The sequence below is a fragment of the Chaetura pelagica genome, unplaced genomic scaffold (assembly GCF_000747805.2).
Source record: "Chaetura pelagica isolate M959 unplaced genomic scaffold, ChaPel_1.0 scaffold11, whole genome shotgun sequence".
NCBI lineage: Eukaryota > Metazoa > Chordata > Aves > Apodiformes > Apodidae > Chaetura > Chaetura pelagica.
In genome coordinates this window covers 3618552-3641983 of record NW_009952694.1, presented here as the reverse complement: position 1 = coordinate 3641983, position 23432 = coordinate 3618552, and the positions used below count along the sequence as shown (strand labels likewise).

Sequence of the window (23432 nt, the reverse complement as noted above, 5' to 3'; positions counted from 1 at the left end):
CAACCTGTACTGGGACATGGTGTTTTTCTTCCCCAGATGCAATACTCTACACTTGCCCTTGTTGAATTTCATCAAGTTTCTCCCCGCTCAAATCTCCAGCCTGTCTAGGTCTCTCTGAATGGCAGCACAGCCTTCTGGTGTGTCAGCCACTCCTCCCAGATTAGTGTCATCAGCAAACTTGCTGAGGGCACACTCTCTTCCCTCATCCAGGTCGTTGATGAAGATATTGAATAGTACCAGTCCCAGTCCCCTGAGGGACTCCACTAGTCATAGACCTTCAGCTAGATTCTCTCCCATTGACCACAGCTCTCTGACTTCTTCCTTTCAGCCAGTTCATGATCTACCTCACTACCTGATCATTAAGACCACACTTCCTCAGTTTATCTACGAGGATGCTGTGGGAGACAGTGTCAAATGCTTTTTCTAAAATCGAGATAAACCACATCTACCTCCCTACCATCATCTATCCACCTAGTAATTTCTTCATAGAAGGCTATGAGGTTGGTCAAACATGACTTCCCCTTGGTAAAACCATGTTGACTGCTCTTAATGATCACCTCATCCTTGATATGCCTAGAGAGAGTGCCAAGAACAAGTTGCTCCATCACCTTTCCAGGGATCTAGGTGATGCTGACCGGTCTATAGTTACCCAGGTCCTCTTTCTTGCCTTTCTTGTAGACTGGAGTGACGTTTGCTATCCTTCAGTCCTCAGGCACCTCTCCTGTTGCCCATGACTTGCCAAAGATGATGGAGAGTGGCCTAGCAATGACCTCTGCCAGTTCCCTCAGTACCCGTGGGTGTGTTCCATCCGAACCCATCGATTTATGGATGTCCAGATTGCTTAACTGATCCGTAACCCAATCCTCATCTACCAAAGCAAACTCCTCCTTCATCCTGACTTCTGGGGCTGTGGGGATCTGGGGCTGCTGGGAAGAGTCTGCAGCAGTAAAGACAGAGGCAAAGAAGGCATCAGTACTTCTGCCTTCTTTATATCCTGTCACCAGGGCAGCCACCTCATTCAGCAGTGGGCCTAAATTGCCTCTAGTGTTAGAGGCAAATATCTGGGCAGTTAAAATCCTCCATGAGGACTAAGGCCTGTAGTTGCGAGGCTGCCTTCAGCTGCCTGTAGAAAGCCTCATCAACTCCCTCATCCTGATTAGGAGGTCTGTAATAGACCCCCACAACTGTATCACCCATGCCAGCCTACCCCTTAATTCATACCCACAGACATTCCACTTGCACCTCATCGGCCCCTGCACAGAGCTCAATACATTCTAGTTGCTCTCTCACATAAAGAGCAACTCCACCGCCTCGCTTCACTGACGTTCGCTGACAAGTCTTCTAGCTTATGTTCTGTGACAGGCAGAGGACTTCTCCTGCCACCTGAATTCATTGCTGCATCCTCACAGAAGTGCTCCATTCACTTCACTGTGAGCAGGGTTAAGCTCAAAGAAAAGCAATGTTTGCTTCAGTTGTTCAGCTGAACTGAAATACATCAAAATGAACTTTCAAATATTATTAAATTGGCATTTTAACATAAAAACATGTCCTATGAAAAATCACCAAAACAGAAATGGCATTTGAAGTCCTCCTGACAATGTTATTACTTTCTTTCTAAATATCATATTAATAACAAAAGAAATTCCCTTTCGTATAATATTTAGAGGACAAGCCAAATTCTTGTTTTGCAATTTTAGGTTTTCTTTCACACTTCTCATGGGAAAATTTGTCTTTCAAATAGCTTTTATTACTGTCCTGGTTTGAGCCAGGATGAAGCAAATTTTCCTTTTACTGATTTTTTTTTTCCTTCAGTAAGCTTTCTTTTAACTAGTAGCAGAGTGTTTCAGCTAGGAATGATAATAAATGGTGGAATGCTTTTCTAACTGTTGGGTCTTCAAGGTCACTCCTTTACTCTGTCAGCTCAGACACTACAGGGTGTCTATGACCCTCCCATGACAGCAAAATTAGCCAGAGATATTCCATTCCATATATCTACGTAAGCTCAGAGGAAGGTCAGAGATCTCGGAAGACAACTTCCTTCCTGCTTCATCTTCCCTTCTCTTCTGTCCATGACCAGCATCCAGGGAGGACTCCATCCATCCATCACTGTCGACCCCCAGGCTCCAGCTCTCCTGACCCTCATCACTCTGTGCTTTCTCCAGCAGCTCCGGGACTTTTTGGGACTGTTTGTAGCTCAGGAGATGCTGTGGGTTTTGTTGGGGTGGGGGGAGGTGAGAGGCTTCTGCACATATCTGAACGTATTTGTATATAATTGTATATATTTTCTTTTATCATTAGTGTTTAATTAAAGCTGTGTCATTCAGTTTTCAATCCAGCCAAGTCTCTCTCTTTCTCTCTCTCTCCTTCCTTACCTGGGTGGGAGGGGGAGGGGATCGAGAGTGTAGTTGTCGAACCTGAGTCAAACAGTGACAACAATTTATCTCAATGTCTGAATTTTTACAAGTATTTTTACAGGAGTAGAATACTTTGTATTACTAATGTTCTTGAACCTATCAGTGACAGTCAGTCAGTTGTTTGCAGGTAGTTCTTCTAAAGACTTTAAACCTTCCTTCCAATAACTCAAAGTCATTAGGCTTTAACAAATTTGAAAAACACTTTCTAGAAACCTCTACCTATGTACTTATTCCAAAAAAGCACAGAACAAAATTACACTTCTTAGACTTTTCAGCTCACCAAGAAAGCAAGGTAGTCATAACAGAAAATCAGGGAGACAAAAGAGAAGGGGAAAGAATCAGCCAGGTGAAGAGCTGCTAACAGAAAGTGAGTGGGGCCATGTATACACTCATGAGACCATACCAGCAAACAATGACCAGGAATTCCTTTCCTTCTAGCAAAACCCTGCTGAGGTGAGCAGAAATTAATCTGAAATGTCTATCATAGCAAAACCAACAAGGTAAGCGGTGTTTTAGTTCAAGTTATCCCACCACAAATAGACTATCAGGAGTTGTGAAGTGCTTCTAGTTTCAATATGCTTGGCACAAGTGACTAGTTGGTCCTCAGATAATTTAAAAAATCTGAGGAAGTGTGCCAATAGGACACATGTAGAAGCAGTAGCAGAATTAGCACAGTGCATGGTACAAATAAAAACTGCATCACAGAGCACATTAGGCACTTTAGTCCCTATTCATGCTGCCCATGTTTCTCCTCAGACCTGCTGCTTAGTGTTTCCTGTTGGCAAGGCACCTTTGAAGGCCAAAAGCCAGGCTTTGGAAACATAAGGCACAAAGATTTCATAAAATGTAGGTCAGACCAATCCACGCGTGAGTCAACAGCAGCACAAGGCAATCTGAGTGTACTACATTCACCTCCGTGCTGGCTGCAGAGATGGTGTGGGGTGGCTTGTTATTCCATCAGGTGGCTGGGATCTCTGACAGTTCAGTGCTTCCCCTCTCTCAAAGTTTTTATAAATCACTAAAGCTGAGGAAGAAATTGTTTTTCCATGCTAAAATTTTTTTTCCCCCAGTTTGATGGGAATTTTTTTCAAAATAATGCCAGGGCAAAACCAGAAACATTCAGAACTACTTTTTGTGTGTGAATGAGAGTCAAGAGGGAGCCTGGTGAGCTCTCTGATGGCTAAGATATTCCACTGAGAGGCAAAAAAGCACACCACCCCCCCCCCCCCCCCCCCCCCAATTCAGATAGTGTTTTGACTTTTAACTGCTTGTCAAACAGGCACCATAAACACCAAGCTATGGTATATGCTGCAGTCTCTCTTTACCATCCCTCTTCTGTGCAAATGGTCAAATATTCACTGGAGTTAGGATGCAAGCCTGGTCTGCTACACTCCCAAGAAAGCTCCTTATCCACTGATCTATAAAGTCAGTGTCTGACTTTATTACTGCTAGAAAGAAGAGCAAATGCAGAACGAGAGACAGTAATCAATTCCAAGCCAGTGAACGAGAAGTCTGGGAATGGGGCAGGGGGAAGAGGATAATAAATCCAATAAAGTGTGAAATACATAGGGATAATAAGGAAAACACGGTAGGGCTCTGCCTCCACTGCTCACATACGCCAAGACACTGTGAAATACAGCAGTCTTAGTAGCACCAGTAAATCTTATGTTTTCCCCCCTTCAGCTCTCTGATCCTGTTCATGTAACAGCCTCCAACCCCTGAGCTTTTATCTCTTGTAACACTAACAAGAGCTGCGATTGCACAATCAATAAGGGGACAAAGGGAAAGAAGACAGGGGGGGCTTACTACTGGGAAAATGCTCAGGGGATGTACTGAGTTAGAAAGACCCATCAACCTAAAATCCCAGTTCTTTCAGGGCTGCAGCACAATACCAGATAAGACATGTGAACCTGCAGAAGATTTTATATATTGGGTCCAAATTACCAGACTATTGGTCTCCTGGCCTCCATGAGTTGTCTAAAATTCATTTAAACCTCCATGGGCTGCTCAGAGATTGGTTTTAACCAACCTGACTTAAAAGAAAATAAAAACTCAAACATTTTTATTAGTTTTAGCACTCAGTTCAATAAAGTTGCAGGAAGAAAGCATGCACATTTAAAAAAACAAACACCAAATGGGCTAAATCCTAATTTCTTGCACATCCAAATCTTCCACAGTGGGATAATCGTGGGACTTTCTATGTAGAGAATAAACAATGAAATAGAGCTTGGGTAGTACCTCAGGTTTTTTTTAGAATAATGGAAGATGAACAAAACCCTTACTGTTCCCTTACAGAGCCATTGTTTTCTACATGTTGGGCTGTATCAAATTGCAGTGCGTTAGGTTCCTTCATAAGAAGACACTGTCTCCCACTGTAAAGCAGATGCAAGCACCTCATCTCTTTGGTATAAAAGAGAATCTCTCCTCTGCTTGGAAGTGGGAAATTTAATTAGCTAAAGATTTATGTTTGTTCTGAAAGCTTTGAATAAAACAGACATCACTGCTGCAAGGACAGAGAAAACTTAAACCACAACTGCCATCTTGTCCCTGATCTTGCCAAAATCGTTCTGCAAAAAACCCAGTAGGTTTACAGTGATATAATTACCTGGTCATTCTTCCTAATGACTGTAATTATGCCATGTTATGTCTAAAGCAACTGTCCTGGATTGAGCCTTAAACCTTGACAGCAACTAATTAATACTGAAACAATGACAGCAATTGACAGCATAGCAGTGAGCAGACAGGATGAAAAGAGCAGGAAAGTGAGTCAAAGGCCATAACTGAAAAAGTGAGATAAAAAAATGCCATGAAAAGACCAGTTCTCTGAGGGAAACTGCAGGGGCAGGTGCTCAAGGTACACTGCTACTGCTTTAGAGGAAGGACTGAGATCACCACTCTGCACTAGTGGCTGCAGCCTCGTTAATACCACTGTAAACAGGTTTCAGTTCATTTGGACTGGGAAGATGGATGTTAGAGCAGCCCAATCTTCTGCTACACATCATGTCCCCTTGAGAGAAATCTCCACTGGAGAAAACTCTGAAAAAGTCAGAGATGGTTGACACGTTTGAGAAGGGGTTAGTCAGAGAAAAGGAGACTGAACATTTTGGCAGTTGTATTTTGACTTTCTACTGCAGTGGCTGCGAACCACATAGAATACAAGAAAAGCATGAATATAGACATTTGTAGTTTTTAATAGGATAGGATAGGATAGGATAGGATAGGATAGGATAGGATAGGATAGGATAGGATAGGATACCATAGCATAGCATAGCATAGCATAGCATAGAATAGAATAAAATAATTTCAATTGGAAAAGACGTCTAAGATCAAGTCCAACTGTTAACCCAGCAAGTCCACCACTAAACCACATCCCTTGATGAACAAGTCCAAAAGAGAAGGACAGATACTAAAAGAAATAGCCCTTAAAACTGGAATAAGAGGAACAGACTAACAGCAAGAATTACACCATTAGCTATCCATGCTCAAAGTCTGTGGAGCATGGCTGAAATGGTACCCTCCGAGTGCTACAGTCTATAACATCAGCCACAAAACTACAGAATGGAAGTAAATTAAATATGCCTCTGTATTCAGAGCTTGAATAGAAAACGGTCTTTTTTTTTTTTTTTTTTTTTCTAGTACTGCAAATAATGCCTTGCAAAGCATCTTTCTCCATCTATTTCTTCTCTTGTTGGGTAATTTAGTTCTGTCATTAACATGAAAAATTAGTTTATCCCTGTGCTTGTAAGTAATTCATTGGAGGAAATGGATTCTTTTCTCTTTAACCTCTATGAATCTCAGTCTTTAAAAAGATGAATTTCCACATCATTTTACAAGAGACTTTGTGGGCAAAATATACGGACCTCCATAAAAACAGTTATTTAGATGGTTTGCTTGTGTTACTTAAACATGAATTCCAATTCAACTGAAGTATAATGAGCATTGAAACTTTCAGATATCAATTTTGTTAAACATCTTCAACAGTTTATAACTCATAAAAGTGATAAAACCAGTTAGGGAGCAAGAAAACTGTTTGCAGTGCTGATAGAGAAGCCAACCATATTCACTGAAAGTTTGATTCTAAAAATACTGACTAGTACTTACTAGTCCTAGGGATCTTACTGAAGTTACTCTTCTAGTTCATGACTGAAAGCAGTCACATAACTGAAATTTAAGCTATCCTTTTTTTCGCCATGCTGGTAGTAATTTACAGATTCCAATTACTCTACAACATGCAACTCCTGGGACTGTGACATGCATCAGCCATTAAAAATCCATCTCTCCATGATGGAGATCATCTCTATGATCTTTCCTTCAGATCTTCATTTCAATTTCAGGAAAATAAAAAATAATTCTAAATACAATTTCATTTAAACATTGTCTGTTAATTAGGAAATCTGCTGAGATAAATGTAAGGTTCTTCCCATTGTGACTTTCAGCCCACAGCTATTTCTGCATGTTACCCATTTCAACAGCAAATTGGAAGAACCTCTGGTTACTCACACTTACTACAAGCATGCCTAAATTTTATCCTAGAGCCTGGACATACAGATTCTTATCCTCAGCAGCTTCATTCAAAAGTGTGTGAACTAATGCAGATGTACCTATGTTACACAGATGGATAGTGAACAATACTTGTATTGAATTGAGCATCACTACATCTGACCCAAATATGAAACTTATCAAAACACACTTTTAAGTAAGGATAGTCCTGCATTTTTATTTCGCTGTCCTATGTTTCTTTGCAATGGGGTTGATATGTCAGATGTGTACCTTTTGCTGTAGTAGTTAAAATTTGTTTAAATTATTTGCCTGTGAAAACTCCTGGTGCCAGAGCTTTTCAGTGAAATACTGTGGATTCTAAAATTAACATAATTGGGAAAACATATATGTGCTTCCCTATATAGAGAAATATTTCTCATACACAGCTGTGTTGTTTTAGCTAATGCATGAAAAATAAACAGTATGCAATAGCATATGTCTGTGTCAGCATTTTAACATGTAGAAGTACAGTTCTGAAGCATTATTGAAAGAGAAGGAAACTGATTAGAAAAATGAGACAGGTCACAAAACTGAAAAATATGCAAATAAATTAACTTGTGATGATGTTTGAGCTATATGAGAAAGACATAGTGAGATTAACTCTCTCACATACTTCAAAAGTGATTATTTGGATATAGCCTTCTTTGGTCACTGAAGTTCTATGATTTGCATTAATCCCTAGTTTAAAGAGTACTGTGTTGAAACAATTATGTCTGTAAGCTAGAAACTCTATACTGTTCCTAACTGTTATGCAAACTTTCATTGCTGATACATAATTTTGGGTTACTATCCAGAAAATGCATTTTTCCTTCTGAGACTTGACACAGAAACAACACAAGAAGAGCAAACAGAAGCAAATAACCTGCCTAGCTTTATTGTATGCCAACTTCCTCTCCCTCCTGCATCTCAGCTAGATTTTTCCTCCTTTTCTTCTTCCTCATTTTCACTTCCCTTTCTTTTAAAGAAGGCTGTAAGTGTTCTTGGATGTGCTTTCTTTTCAGAAAGCAAAAATTCAGATGGAAATAAATGTTCCATCATTTATTCCCCAAAACCTAATTTTTATTTGGGTTTGAATCTTTCAGGCTTTCAATTAAACTCCATTTTCAGCTAGGGTTCACTTTCCACGTCATCTGCAAAGAAGTACTGTTTGCAACACAGACTTCTTTCACAGTTGGAGAAAAAAATCAACTGGTTTCAAACAGTAGCAGCTACCAGATCACAGAATTGTAGAATAAATCAGGCTGGAAGTAACTGCTGGATGTCTCTAATCCAACCACCCTCCCTTTCAAAGTGCTACCAACTATGATATCAGACCAGGTTACTCATGCCTTTATCAAGTCAGGTACTAGAAATCTCCAATGATGGAGACAGCAGAACCTCTCTGGAAAACCTATTTCAATTATGGACAGTCCTCATGGTGAAAAAGTTTTCCCTTATAACCAGTCTGAAGCGCTCTGGTTTCAAGTCTTTGTCTCTCACCATCCTGTCATGCTGCACTGTGAAGAGCCTGTCTTTGATAACCTCCTCACAGACACTGTCAGCCTGCTGTTAGGTTTCCCTGAAGACTCCAAAGATTTGGGTTTTTTCCCATACTGAACAAAAGCAGGACTCTTGGTGTCCTTACAGTGCAAATGCTACAGTTTCCTGACCATCCTCATGTACCTCTGTTTTATCTAAAGCCAAGGAAGACCTAAAAGCAGAAAGAGGAGAAGGCACCACATGGAGTCAAAAATGCCCAAGCTGCTGTCATGCTGGTGCCACAGAGATGACAGAAGGTGGGAGAAGCTGGAAAAGGGGTAAGAGAAGAGTAGGTGAAGGAAATGTGCACTCTGCATAGTAACATGTCTCATTACAGCTTTACAGTTCAAAGGAAGACTGGAGCATGTGTGGAAGCCTTTATTTTGCTCACTGGGGAGCTCTGAAGTCCAAAAGAGAAATAATGCCAGGGAAATGTAGTCCTGAAGAGCAAATCATCTAACTCACTCACTTGGATCATAGCACCAAACTTCCACCCCAGCTCAAAACAGGCTGTCTCAAAAACACTCTCAGTGCTTACTCTAGATTATCATGGCATGGCAAGTAGTAAAAGGAAATAAAAAGACCCAGTAGACATGTACACAAGCATTCCTTAACTAGCTTCCACATACAAAACAGAGAGTAAATTTTCACTCCTTTGGGATGGCCTGGGAAATGCACTCTGCTTCGTCATGCACCATTATTGTTGCCATCCTGCCCTTGGCCTAATACAGTCCCCAAAGCACACACGACACGTAGTCTTTTCTTCATCTGTCTCATTTGGCATGTGTTCAAAATCCTGCTACACTATTGGATGACCAAGGCTGCAGATGTTCATGTTACACAAGGGAAACTGTAACCAAAATATTAAAAACTTCATAAAAAACCTCATAAAGGTGCAATTAATTTCTAAACAAGGCAAAGATAGGCCAGAGACTTCCAGCATTACTACATCTGCACTTATAGGAATCCTTCTTGTTGTCTTTTCCATTCCTCACCAGGAACAACTCCAGGTGGCCTCTGGCTTTCTTAGCCATGCTCAGACAGTGTCTCTACAGAGGTAATGGAGTCTTCATCCAGGGAGATACTCAAAGTCCATCTGGATGTGGTCCCAGATAACTGCTTGAGGTGGCCCTTCTTGAGCAGGGGGGTTGGACAAGATGACTTCAAGAGGTTTCTGTCAACGGCAATCAATCTATGACTCTGTGGGTCCACTTCAGAACGCATTAGGAAAAAAATCATCCCCTAAGGACAGTGATGTAGGAGATGAAAACTTTCAGTTTTGATGTTCTGAATTAGTATGCATCTTGTAAAACTTTGTAGTGGTAAAACAACCTTTGCTCCAGGGAATATTCCGGTGAGCATTTCCAAACCTAATGGCTAAATATGGCATAAGCCATCATCAAAGTTACAGTGAAATTCTGCCTTTTCAAATTAAGGGCCATAAGTAAATAACATGGTACATTCTAATTGTGATCCCTGCAAGTCATTATTGTTAACATTTTTTAGGCTTAAATCATTTATATGAGTAAACTGCAGCTGCTGCTCACCAGACTTGTTAAATATGATATATTAGTCCAACTTGATATGCTGTGGCAAAAACATAACTCAGAAGTCAATGAAAAATCTCCTGCAATGTGCAGAGAAAAACATAAGAAAACTCTTAAATTCTGAGACAGCAATACAAAAATGGCATTTCAGTTTTAAAATTATTCTATAAAGCCCATTTAAGTGACTAATAAGGGCACTAGAATAAATTCTTTCCAGCTTGGTAAATCATATAATTATTTGTGCACACACTAAATGCTGACCATATTCTTTAAAAGCAATAATCACAAATTGCTTGGGGTTTCTATTTACTATTAACAGGCTTTAAATAAATGCCTATGAGATTTAGGAACAAAAGCTGTTTTTGAAACTTCCTTCCAAGGTTTTAATAAACTTAATGAGAAGGGGAAACTCGAAAAACCTCTAGAAATCGGAGTATTTTTCACTTGTAAATGCTGAAACACTGAAAACATACACAGTTCTGCTACTGCAAATACTTTTTAGTCATAACTAACTAGTCCTCTTTATTTCCAATGAACATAGTATTCACACTACATTTATTATTTACCTCTGTAGCCCACATCCCTCATGACAGACATTCAGCCTTCAAATTCACAATTTTCTGCTGTGTCGATGCCAATTCTCTTGCCCTTAACCTGCTGGCAGCTCTGTATCCCTTCTCACATAGGAGGTCAGGATGAAATGAGAGTTGTAACCCAACATCACTCCATAAAACAACCTAACTCCTTCACTGGACCACACAGAGCTTTTCCTTAGGGAATAAAACCCACTGATCCATGCAAATGTTCAGTGCAGACCACCTAAATTAATGAGGGAATGGCTAGTTCTCTCATTCTACATACTGCTGTAGAACATAAGAAATTAAAACATACATGCTATATTTGGGTTTAAAAAGAAAACAGTATTTTAGAATTACAGATTTTATTTTTTTAAAATCTATATTAACTAAGTTAGGTATGTGTAAACAAGCAGGGAAGAAACAAGCACTTAGGTTAACTGGCTCTTTTGTCCTCATGTTTTTAAGTGAGTCCAGTGCTAGCACACAGCCTTTTCATTTTTATGAGAAGCAACTGCCAGCAACTTTCCCCTTCCCTTAGACGCAAGTAATAGAAAATTTAGGGTGTAAGAAAAGGAATTCTATTTCAAAGGGATGGTTGGTGAGCAGTAAAGCAGAAATGCAGCCTTGATTCATTGATGTATTCACATTACCAACAAATACCTGTTTGATAAGGCCATTTCCTCACTCCAGGTCAGACGCAGTACAGAAAATTTCCCTTATGAGTCACTGATTTATATTAGTATCAATTATTTTACCTGTAATAAACACGCAATGTCTGGATATCTTCTTCTAATTTTTTGCACTGTTGAAGAGCAGCCTCTTTTTCTTGTTGCAAGCCTATCAACTCTGCCTGTAAAACAATAAACAAACAATACACAATTTATTCAGAATATCGTATTGCTTTGAAATCATAACAATCATTTTTTGTGTTTTTGTCAGCCACGCTTTACTATAATTACATAGATAAAGTTGCACTGTTTTGTAACACTGCTTATTTAATTCTTACTGAACATATTTTCTTGTTCTAACTCTGCAATTGTTCCAAGGTTTTTTCCCCAGCAGAAGGATGTTTTGAATGGCTTCCCTTATGTATTTTTTGAATGGCAAAGGTTAGAACTCTTCAGTTCAGCCAAGCGTTTATCAGCAAACATATTTCATATTGCTATCATGTCCTTATAGTGCAAAACTGTTGACTGACATACAGAGTGAGTACTCAGCCACAAACTACCAATGTGGTCTGTGCATGGTTCTCCAGCTGCTGAGCGTGGTTCCTGTGCTGGGAGCCACTGGGTGATGTTACCAGCAGGAGAGCTGCTGGCTAACCCACACCCTGAGCAGGCCGTGAGCCAGCTCTGAGATCCGGCTGTATCCTCACCCAGGATCTGGTTTATAGCGGAGTGAGGGAATCCCTGAGTGACTGCTGCCATCTTCCACCTGTGAGCCCTCCCGGATGTTTCCCCTCCTGCTGTTTATTCACACGCGAAGGGCTTGTGACTCACGGCCAGTATGGAAATTGCGGCATGTGGCTTGTAAGGTCAGGAAGGTAGCCAGCCCTGCAGCCTTACGGTAAACGAGGAGGTAGGAGAACTAAGCACTCATGGATGTTTAATATGGTTCTATAGCTTAATCACCATTAATTTTGAAATGTCCAGTTTCAATAGGACTCCCTTGAGGGCCCAGGTACCATATAAATTATCTAAAAATCAGCAGATGATTAATTGTTGTAACAACAAATAAGACCAGGCTTGCACAGCAATTCTTTGACACATGAGCCTGAGCACTGGGCTGCTTTCCAATGTTTTTAATTCATGGTGTAAGTTATTAATTGTACAAACTGTAGAGCTCCAAACCAAGAGGCACATGTGTGAGAAATGCTGACTGCAGTTTCTGCCAACTCTTCAGAACAGCTTTGCAGGAAAGTTTCGTGGTAAATTAAAGACCTGTTACACAAGCTACAAACACACGAAGGGAAATGCACAGAGTTTAGCCTCCAGCTCTGCCAAACTCACTGTACAGCCATGAACAACTCTGCCTGTATGCCTCAAAATCTCTCTCCTAAAACAGGGCTCCCACTTGCTTCTGTTTCCTGTTTGTCTGTTAAGACTGTAAGTCTTCAAGGCAGGTGTTTTACTGTTTACTGTCAACTCCCAGTCATCTATGGGCAATTTATTTTGCTGGTTAATTAATCGTGTCCTGGATACATGGCATTGACTCCTGGCAAATTTTGCTAAAGACTGCATTGCACAAATGCAGTTATACACCAGTCTCTGCACAGTGCTGCTCAGTGTGTCACGTTGCACCCAGGCTTTTGCATTGCCTGGGTACAGGACCCACCACTGTAATTGCTACTGTAACAGACATTCATAAATTTTTAACAGGAAGTTGCCTGGAGAATAAAAACGAACTTTCTTACTATAGAGAGGGTTCCTTTAGCTTTAAAAGCAGAAAGTGTTAATGTTTAACCTCTGAGTGACAGTGGTTTAGAGCTTCTGATACTGAAAACAATGTACTGGATGCTGGCAAGCCCTAACTCCTGTCAGCAAGAGGTTAAAATCCTCTGCAGGTGAGCCTCTTGCCCGGTGCTGCTTGCTGCCTTGCAAGCAGAACTCACAGAACACAAGGATGTTGGCCAAACCAAGCTATTTTCTGTAATTATACTGTTCTGTAGGTGAAACAGCATTCTTAAAATTTAGAAAACATGCTTGAATCAAAGTAGGTGGTTTATTCTAGAGGCCAATAATTAACATCCTTGCCAATTTTCAGTGTACTGTGAAGTGTGATTGAAATGGTAGACTGGAAGGAAATGTTTGCAGCTGACACACCTACTCACGGAGAGATTAACGGCTGGTCTCTTTAGAGAACTATCATAAAAAATACACCTAATGTTCCACTTGCTTTTCAGGACAAAAGTCAGAAGGTTTTAAGAGTCTGAAGACTCTTATTTATGTTAGTTTTTCAGCAGAGAAAACTGCACTGATTTGACTGGCTTTGCACCAGTAAAAATAACAGCAGAATTGGGTGCTTTGGATTTAAAAAAAAAAAGAAAAGAAAAAGCTACAACTGAAAGAAAGAAAAGCAGACATTTGCTAACCTCCTCAGTACCAAGGTTGAGTGGGGCTGATAATAGGGAGCTGTATGAGACCAACAAAATATTTAAGCATAAGTTTTTGTGCACAGTACGCAGCTGTGTGAGAAAATGACCAATCACTCTCAGGCCTGCAGAGTGGTAAATGTGAATAAATGACCTAAATATCCTACCAAAAGAGATCTCTCTCGCTTCACTAGAAGAAGGAAAGCAAAAGATTGCCCATCACAAAGTTAAACAGCTAATGAAAATAATGGTGCCTGCAGCACTATAAAACACTTGGAAGACTCCTACAATGTATATTGAAATCCATCCATAGTGCACATGGCAAAAATTCTACATGAGCTCACCTCTAGTAATAACAATAGCTGCTTGGGAACTTTTTAACAAAATATTATTCCTTTGGAAAATGTCATGCTGTGGAAATCAGAAATCTTCACAGAAATGGATTGGTTTTGATTACTCTTTTCTGGAAGTTAAGGTAAAGAAGGGAGCATTAGGAAGAAAAAGAATATCTCAGGTTGCTCTGGTGAAGGTCTTCCCTAAAAAGGTCAATTTAGAGGGATCAGTTTGGTACAAGGGTTACTCTCAGTGAAGTTCCTGTTTAACCCCGAAAGGTTATTTTTATCACTGGGTATGGTCTCTTTCTCACAATTTTGTTTTGCCCACAAGTTCCTATGCTTTCATATTTAGTTCAATGAGGATGGATTCTTCCCTATTCTCTGTCCCCCACCCCACTTTCATGTAAAAGGGAATTCCTATTTCTATACTTCTCCCATTTTTCCTTTTAGCAAACAGTTACTTGTTGAAAACTTAATTTTTTCAATTAGATCTAAAAACTAATTGCTACATATCTAACTTAAAATAGCCAGATCCTGACTAAAAAATTGCATTACTGATCCTTTTGGTGCTGTTTTTATTTTAAAATATTTAAATGAACAATGCTATGTGTTTTCTTAACCCAAGGGCTGAAAAAATACAAGACTTAAGCAAAGTAAAACAGGGGGTAAAACTAGTTTTTATATTTTCCTAATTACTCTAGGGCGAACAGGAACACCCTCAACTCTAATTTACATCAAAAGAGGTAAGAACATACAGCATCCTGTCAGGTTCCCTGTAGGTGAGAGATGGCTTTTGTAACGCTTTTTAACATACAACAGAAGGAAAAAAACACATTCAATGAACTTGAGAAATAAAGCTTCAAAGCTTTATCTCTTTACTGGTACTTTTTCTTGTGCATTTATAGAGAGCATAGGCATTTCCACCTATATATATTTATAGAGAACAACTATTTTTCTTTCCTTATGCAGGCTAAAAACCCATCCCTTTCTGTTACTTCTCACTAAGCAGGCTCTTCATTCTCCTGATCATTTCAAACCCATCTCTCATCAGCACTCTGCTAGCAGTATATCCTAACTCTAGCAGAGACATCTTACCTGATGCATTCTTGCACCCCTTTTGCTCATAGTTGCCCCCTGGTATGTGTCTGTTGTCCTGCCCACTGGCATTACCCAGCTAACAGTGGAAATTCTTGCTCATCCTGAAATAATGATACCTTACACTTGGCACCACTGAATCCCACCCTACTCTTTTTATTTTTCCAGTACCTGAAGCTTTTCCAATCTTTCTGCAAGACAGCTTAAGCTTACTTTGTATTAATATATCTCCATTTTGTATTAATAACATCTCCCAGCTCTGCGTCATTAAGCAGTTTTGTTGGTAGGCTGTTGTGTTTCATGCCAAAGGTTCTCAATGACAGCATTGAAGAAAACTGGTTTAGCACCAATTGGTGAGAAACCAAAAGAGAAAATCCACTGGTGAAATCCTTGGACCTTAACGTTTCTTCTTTCAAAGCTGTTTGCTGTTGCCTTTGCTGCTAACCAGTTCCTTATTGCTTTTGACTAATCCCTCATCTCCTTCATGGGTACATGACATTTTGCAGACAGACATGAACTCCATGTGCACATCCTTTCAAACAAGAGATGCTAGGTGAACCCAGTTAACAGCTAGTAGCATTTCCCACATTAAGCTTGTGCCTGCTTATAAAATAACAATATACACATTCTTCACTGTGATTAATAATTTTCCGCATGGCACCACATATAAGTCTCTGTGTCAGCTTATATTTTACACATTTCCTTGTTTAAATAACCAGTTATCATGCCAAAAAAGAATTCTTGCATGATCTTAATTGGGTAAAAGTTGCACTGCAATCCATTGTTGACAGACCTATGCTTTGAAGGCCATAAAGACTAACTGGTCCGCAATGGTCAGAATTACATTTTTTGCCTTTCTAAATATAGATGCTGCCTTTGATAATTCCCTGTCATATCACACCATACACAGACTCATTGGATTTATTAAAGAACTTTAATATCATTTCTGCAATCCTGGGCACCAGCACTTTCAGAATTGGGAAGGGAAACCACCCACTGAACTCAATAACCTACTGAACACTATGATATACTCCATTTCCGTACATGCACTTTTCTTAACCCCTGTCCTCTTGGTTGACATCATTATTGCCCAGTTATGAGGGAAACAAACAAACAAACAAACAAAGCACACACTTCCGAACCTAATCCAAATCATCTGTGATATCCACACCGTTCTCAGAGAGATGGCACATTTCCTCTTGTTCTCAATTCGTTACACTATTATTTGTTTTCATTTCCTTTCCAAGGGCTGATTTAGCTTAACCTCTGGCAATTTTCATTTGTCTCTACATGTCTTGTTTTCTAAGACATAACTTTATTGCTTAATAAGTACTCTTCTTATGGAAGACTTACTTTATTCTTATTGAGATTACAATTCACCTAATTAGACCTGACAACCTTCCCACCCAAAGCATTTCCACCTGTCTCGATTGAGATACCTGTTAAAAAGCAGGTGTTCCTTAACTCAGTAATGGTTACTACCCATAGCTTTCCTTTGACAGCTCCAATATATTCCTCTGGATTCAGAGAATGCTCATAAGAAGTCTGGAGAGTCTCAAAGGTAATTTTCGCCAGTTATGAACTCAATCATTTACACTTGGTAGAGCTGTGTAATGGGGAAAGATTGCAGGAGGATATCTTTCTGCTCCTCTGGTCCTGTTATCTAGAATCTGAAATGGAATCTGGCATTAACAGGCAACTGAGAAGTGTCCCCATTTCTCCTGGGGCAGAAATATGTTTCTGCTGATATTAGCAGACCAGCTGGACAGTAAGAAGTCAAGTGTCTTCTCAGGGCAGCAGGAGACTGGGAGGGGGGAAAAAAGGCTTCTGTCATTATGAATTAGAATGAATAACCAAGAAACAAAATCTGGAAAAAGTTTTCAAGCCATTGAGGAAATATTTTTGTCTTATGCTACTTTTACTGCTTTTACATTTGATGCATCATGTCAATAACAGAAGTACTGCATGATAGAGCAGGTCTTGTTGTGACACATTGTGACACCCAACTTCTAACCAATCTGTTATTTTTACATTAGCAGCTGCTACTTAGTGCAGATTACAACAGCTCATCTTATTTTCTGTATCAAAGTGTCAACATATCAAACTGTTCTACCAACAGGAGCAGGTGATGCTTTGATCTAGAAGAGTATAAGCACTTGTCTTATTAGTTAGGGGATCAGAGGTTTTCAGGGTCAAGAAAAAGACTCCAGATAACAGGAGGGTACTAAAAATGCCTAGCACTCTAATAACACACTAAGTGATCTTGTTTTTTAAATCACAGTGCTAATGTGTCAAACAGTTTCATTACAATACAAACAGGGGACATGCTGACCTAGAAAATTAGATAAAATGTTTCAACTTGCATTTAAGTATCAGCTGCCCTTGGTAATTTTAAACATCAAAAGTGAAAATTAGAACTGTAGTATAGTTGATGTTACAAATTATTGACGCATAGTGAAATACATAAGTAACAAAAATAAATCCAAATTTAAAATGTAAAATGAAAACGTCATGTTGAATTTTTGAAGTTTGAAAGAGTTTCAAATATTCTCTAAATAACACTTCGTGGACATAAAGTTGAGCAGGAAAAGTTTTAAATACTAACTGGAATAATTAGAAATATATGAAAAGCTGTTTCTCAACATACTATTTTCTAATGGAAATAATTTTTCCTAAATCTATCTTAACTTTTGAGTTACTGATCCCTGATGGATCTGTGCTGCTGTGGAGGATCAGTACAGCTAGAAAACTAGCCTGAAGAACTAGCTGAGGGTTGTTTGGGTGTGTGAATTTCAGAGTAACAGTGGTGGCTGTGGTGGGAACTCTTCAAAGCTTTTAAGCTACAGCTTCCCTCAACACATCACCACAGCCACACCCAGTTTGACATTCCCTCTGGGCACAAAGGACTGGGATCCCAACAGCAAACATGACCTTTATGAGTTTGCACCAGGATCAAACAATTAACCATAATAAGATTTTACTCTACAGTCTAATTCTATTGTTGGTCAGAATAAATATCAGTTAATGATTTCCCCCCTCTCCCCCCCATAAAAAGCATTGTTTCACTGGAACAATACTGCCCTGTGAACATACATTAGTTTAGATGGAAGTATTTCTGAGGAATTTCAGGCAAGATTTCTGACAGAAGAGGCAACTTCTCCCCAGCCATGTGGTTAGATTATTCATTTTGGAGGCAGAAACCTAATGCTGAGTTCCATTCTCATGTTAACTCCCTCTGGACATGGCAGACTCCCAACTGCAAGAATACTTCCCTGCCCTAAAGTCATGTGAATTACTCATCCTTCTGGTGACCTGCACAGGTCTATGTTCTCTGCAACTGGTACAAGTATTTTTTATTAAATTGCTAAGTATGAGAAAAGCAGATCCAGACAGAAGATGCATCGTGGAAAAGGAGACTAACTCCACAGCCCATTCATCAAAAAATTTGTGGGTGCCCAACATGGATCAGGGAGCTGAAGTCAAGAGTTTTCACATCTATGATGCTAGTGCACTTACACTGGCTTCTTAGCCTGTATAGGTGCATCGTTTTCAGTTACTTTACAAATAATGTTTTAATGTTTTCTCTTATCTGAATTAAAAATGCTAATCCTGTCACCTTCCTTTTATTCCAAAATGTAATTGTCATTTTCAAGAAGTGTAGTACTGTAAATCTACCTAATGCCACCTGTCCCAACTCAGTCTTTATGCTATCCCTAATTTAAGAATTGTAAAGAGCTTTTTGGAAGACTTATAAAAGATGTTGGTATTTGAGCTCCAGACTCTTCTCTGCATCAGAACAACAAATTCCCCAATAACAATACATGATGATACCAAATGAATACTGCTTGTATGGTCATTAATTTCTGAAAGGTCCTGTTGTGACTGGGATGCAACAGGCCACAACAAATATTATGCAGATCAGGTAAAAAAATAACTAAATAATCAAATAGCTTTTTTTACATCTCTGACAAAGAAAATGAAGCAACAATAGCATTTTTGCTCAGACTAGGTACATACTTGCTTAATTTTATTACAATAGGGGCAAACTTAATATCTACTAATTATTGTAAAGCAATACTAGTTTAACCATGACACCTGAGATGTGAATGCTTCATTCTTGCACTGTGTGGTCATATCCTGCTGGGAAACACACTGTACCAGCAGTATTTGACAAGCAGTTTACTCTTTCACCTAATGATGTGCCCAAACAAGCATGTATTACAGGCAGATTCAGTCCATTATCCTATTGCCCATTATATTTTCCAGTGACAACTAAGAATTTGCTCATCTAACCTTAGATATGATGTTGATACAAAGTTTCTTCATCATCTGCAGTATTATTTTGCAATATCCTATAATTCTTTCAAGCTATATTTGGTATATTGAAATTGCAGGAAAAAATAGCTATTCTAAGGAAAATCTCCAAGCCATGTGATGAGTGTGTGAGACTAATATATGCAACCATTTAATGGTAAGAATGATTCACACAGTGAGGAAGATTAATTTCAAATTCGGCCCTTGTGAGGTTGACCCAAAACTGAAATTGACTTTCCAAGGTCAAGATCTGATGTAGTTTCCATTTGAATACATAGCTAAAACCCCAGAGATTGTATAATACATATCTACTATGTGCATATAGATAACTACCTAAGGATACCGGGAAGATAATTCCAGGTAAGATATAACTTTAGTGACAACCAAATGACTTCTGAAAACTTTCAAAGATGACAGCTCCAAAATACACATTCATAGCTGGATTGGGCTTTGCACATAAATAATGTCATGTGCAGAGATGCTGACTTCTTAGTAAGAGAGATTTTTATTACGAACAAAAGCTGATGGTGCTTAAAAATAGCAAGTAGTTACATCTCCATATACAGCTAGGTAAACCAACTTGTTTCACTACTAAACCATGCTGCATACTGTGAAAAGAAACTAAACAGAAAGCAACCAAGAAGACTTTGTTTTAATAGAGGAGCAAAAACCCATTTACAACAGTTATTTTTCCTTAGTAGCTATGGCTTTAGAATCTACAGGATGAGAACAAAAGTAAATTAAGTCCTTTACTGTTCAGATTAAAGATTGCTTGCAGCTGTGGGCATGTGGGAAAGGCACATTTCTCTACGTTCTGTAATTCAGGTTTGGTGATATCATACACTTTGTTTCTGATCTAAAAATTGCTCAGAAAATGCAATTGCAAATAAATAATGGAAAGACATCAGCAATACAATCTTGTTTGAAAGGAAAATAAAGCACATTGTTTTAGGCATGGTGCACACTGTTTATCTGAAGAAGCCTTATTATGACCCCCTTCACAGCCACGTAAGTAACCGGACATTAAACATACATTCCTTCTAAGGCAGACCATGTTATCAAATACAAGCTTGAAAAAAGAAGAAAACCTCTCTGATATACTTCATAGCAGGTATGTTTCCCTCACTCTGACAGACCTGTCCTGTTTCACATGCACCATGAAGACTATTACACTTTATAACAAACTTTAGTGGCAATCTCTTAGGGAAAATCAAGAAGGCAATGACCATTTAGGCTGGAGTGAACTGAAGAAACCTTCCAGGTGGTGTCTGAGACCTATCAGCAGATTACTCTGGGGGAGCTTCAAATATCAGCACCCATGATAAACCCACTGTCCACACAAATAGCTTTGGCCACTTACAATATCCAGTCAGAATCTGCCACAAACAGCAAGTCGTCAGCACAGGAACCAAAAGGTAATGTTGTAATGTTGTCTCAGAAGCTCTGCAGTAACAAAGACCCTATTCAATAAAAACAATGTTCCACTCAGCCCCAAAAGTGTCCTATCCAGTTCAGGGTGGAACTGAACTGGCAGAAGAACAGAAGAAAGTTTGTGTTAGAGCCAGACATGTTTTATCTGTGCTGCAGCCAGAAACTGTGTGTGCTTTCAGGGCTCTCTGTCTGGTACATTTTCAGGCTCTGCTAACAGACCCCAAACTGACCACAGCAGTCACCCCACTACTGGTAAAAAGAACCAGCCAAGAAACCATGCTCTGGCCTTGAGATCTAATGGCATGACCTGCCTTGTGCTACCATGTCAAAAGCTCTCTTCCATCCATCTGTATAAGGAAGAGCTACTAACACCAGATTGTCAAAGGGAAATAGGCCAAGGTACATGGTATAGTTCAAAGGCATTGTCTGAGAGCAGGTTAAAACTGTGCCAGGGAGCTTTCTAACAAGGAGCAGAGATGATGGCATGTCACTGACCCAGCACGTGCCCTGATCATAGTTTAGTTACTAGACTAAGTACAGATAATTGGTTTTGTCAGCTAATAGAGGCTAAGTAAACTTGGTCAATATTGATAAATGTGACTTATATATGAGTTTGACTGACAATTTGATTGTCACAGTAGGCTAGTAAGGTACCCTTGACTGTTCAACAGGTATCACCCACAGCCCCAGTTGAAATATGTAGGAGTAATTCTAGCTTGGGTAAATCTTTCAAACCTTACTTCACTACCCAACCTTTACTGCAGACTCCTCCTTATAGTAAAGTTCTTGGATTTGACCTTTGACCAGCCGTTGACCATGCCCTTCCATTACCATTTGGACTTGATCACTCTTCGGCTTCTCTCTCTCTCAGACATTCATTTGATGCAAGGCGAGCAGTGGACATCATCTACCTGCACTTTTCCAAGGCTTTTGATGCAGTCCCCCACAGCCTCCTCCTGGAGAAACTGACTTCTTATGGCCTTGACAAGTGGTTTGTGTGGTGGGTGGGGAACTGGCTGATGAACCATACCCAGAGGGTGATAGTCAATAGTTCCTCCTCAAACAGGCAACCAGTCACAAGTGGGGTTCCCCAAGGATCATGACTGGGCTGTTTAACATCTTCAGAAAGGGACCTGGGGGCCTTGGCGGAGAAAAGGCTCAACATGAGTGAACAGTGTGCTGCTGCAGCAAGGAAAGCCAACAGGATACTGGGCTGCATCAACAAGGGCATCAACAGCAGAGATAAAGAAGTCATCATCCTGCTCTACCCAGTGCTTGTCAGACCGCACCTTGTGTTCAGTTTTGGTCCCTGCTCTACAAAAAGGATGCAGACAGGATGGAGAGGGTCCAGAGAAGGGCCACAAGGATGATCAGAGGACTGGAGGACCTACCATATGAAGAGAGGCTGAGAAAACTGGGTTTGTTCTGCCTTGAGAAGGCTTTGGGGAGATCTTATTACCATGTTCCAGTAGTTATAGGATGGCTACCAAGAAGATAGAGACTCCCTATTTACAAGGAGTCATATGGAAAAGACAAGGGGTAATAAGCACAGGTTGCTCCCGAGGAGATTCCAGTTGGACACAAGAGGTACATTTTTCACCGTGAGGACAATCAAACATTGGAATGATCTCCCAAGGGTAGATTCCCCAAAATTGGACAGATTTAAGTTTCAACTTGACAGGGTGCTGAGCCATCTCATATAAACTATAGAATTAAGTAAAAAGGTTGGACCAGATGATCCTTGAGGTCCCTTCCAACCTGGCATTCTATGATTCTGTGATTCCCTTACGACAGTTCCTTACCTTTCAGCCTGACACCAGTCCAACTAAGCCACTGCAACATTTCACAAGTCTCCTTTCCAGAAGAAAATACATACATTGAAATCATTCATGCTTCATAAGAGAGGCAGAAAAAAGCATGCAAACCAGTAACTTGAGAATAGAAGGAGTTAACAATACAAACTCCAAAGCTTATAACTGATGCTAAATAATAATACACTCCACATTATAACATTTCATGCAAAAAGACAGAATGACTATTACCTCTTGACAGACAGGACTTCTGCAGAAGGCAGCAGCATCTAAATCCACTATCAGAATTAAACTACAAATCTTCCATAAAAACCATGAGTCTGTACAGGTGTATAAAAACGAATTGTCCCAATTTTTTCAGCAGGACTGCTTTGGTCCACGACAGGATTTGGAACAAAATGGCAGGGAAGAGCTCGAGTTAGTATTTAGTACTTCACTAGTGGTTTTCACCTTACTGAAAACTAATTATTATCAGGTATACACAATCAAATTTTTATGGTATTTTTGTCCACAAAGAAACTCAGAATCAAATTGCAGAATTCAACATCTACTGCTATACTTAAGAATAAAGAATTATTTAATAAATGTATCTGTTAGCAGGAAAATTAGGAATAAGAAAGAATTCACAAGTATATGCCCCATGCTGATATGTCCAGACCTTAACTACCAAGACATTCTCAAACCAACTTTGAATCTGGCAAGCCTGTTAGTACTTTTTCTCTTTTGGTATCTGAAGTTCTCAGCAGACAACACAGCAAA

The 23432-nt window shown here is 39.6% G+C and overlaps 1 protein-coding gene across 1 annotated transcript in view; it reads right to left on the bottom strand.

Moving 5' to 3' along the window:
* MIPOL1 (mirror-image polydactyly 1) overlaps positions 1-23432 on the bottom strand; it is a 165161-nt gene that overhangs the window by 37830 nt on the left and 103899 nt on the right. Inside the window, exon 11 of the mRNA XM_009993941.1 lies at positions 11352-11446. Coding sequence (XP_009992243.1) covers positions 11352-11446 — 95 coding nt within the window. The remainder of the gene's footprint in view (positions 1-11351; positions 11447-23432) is intronic.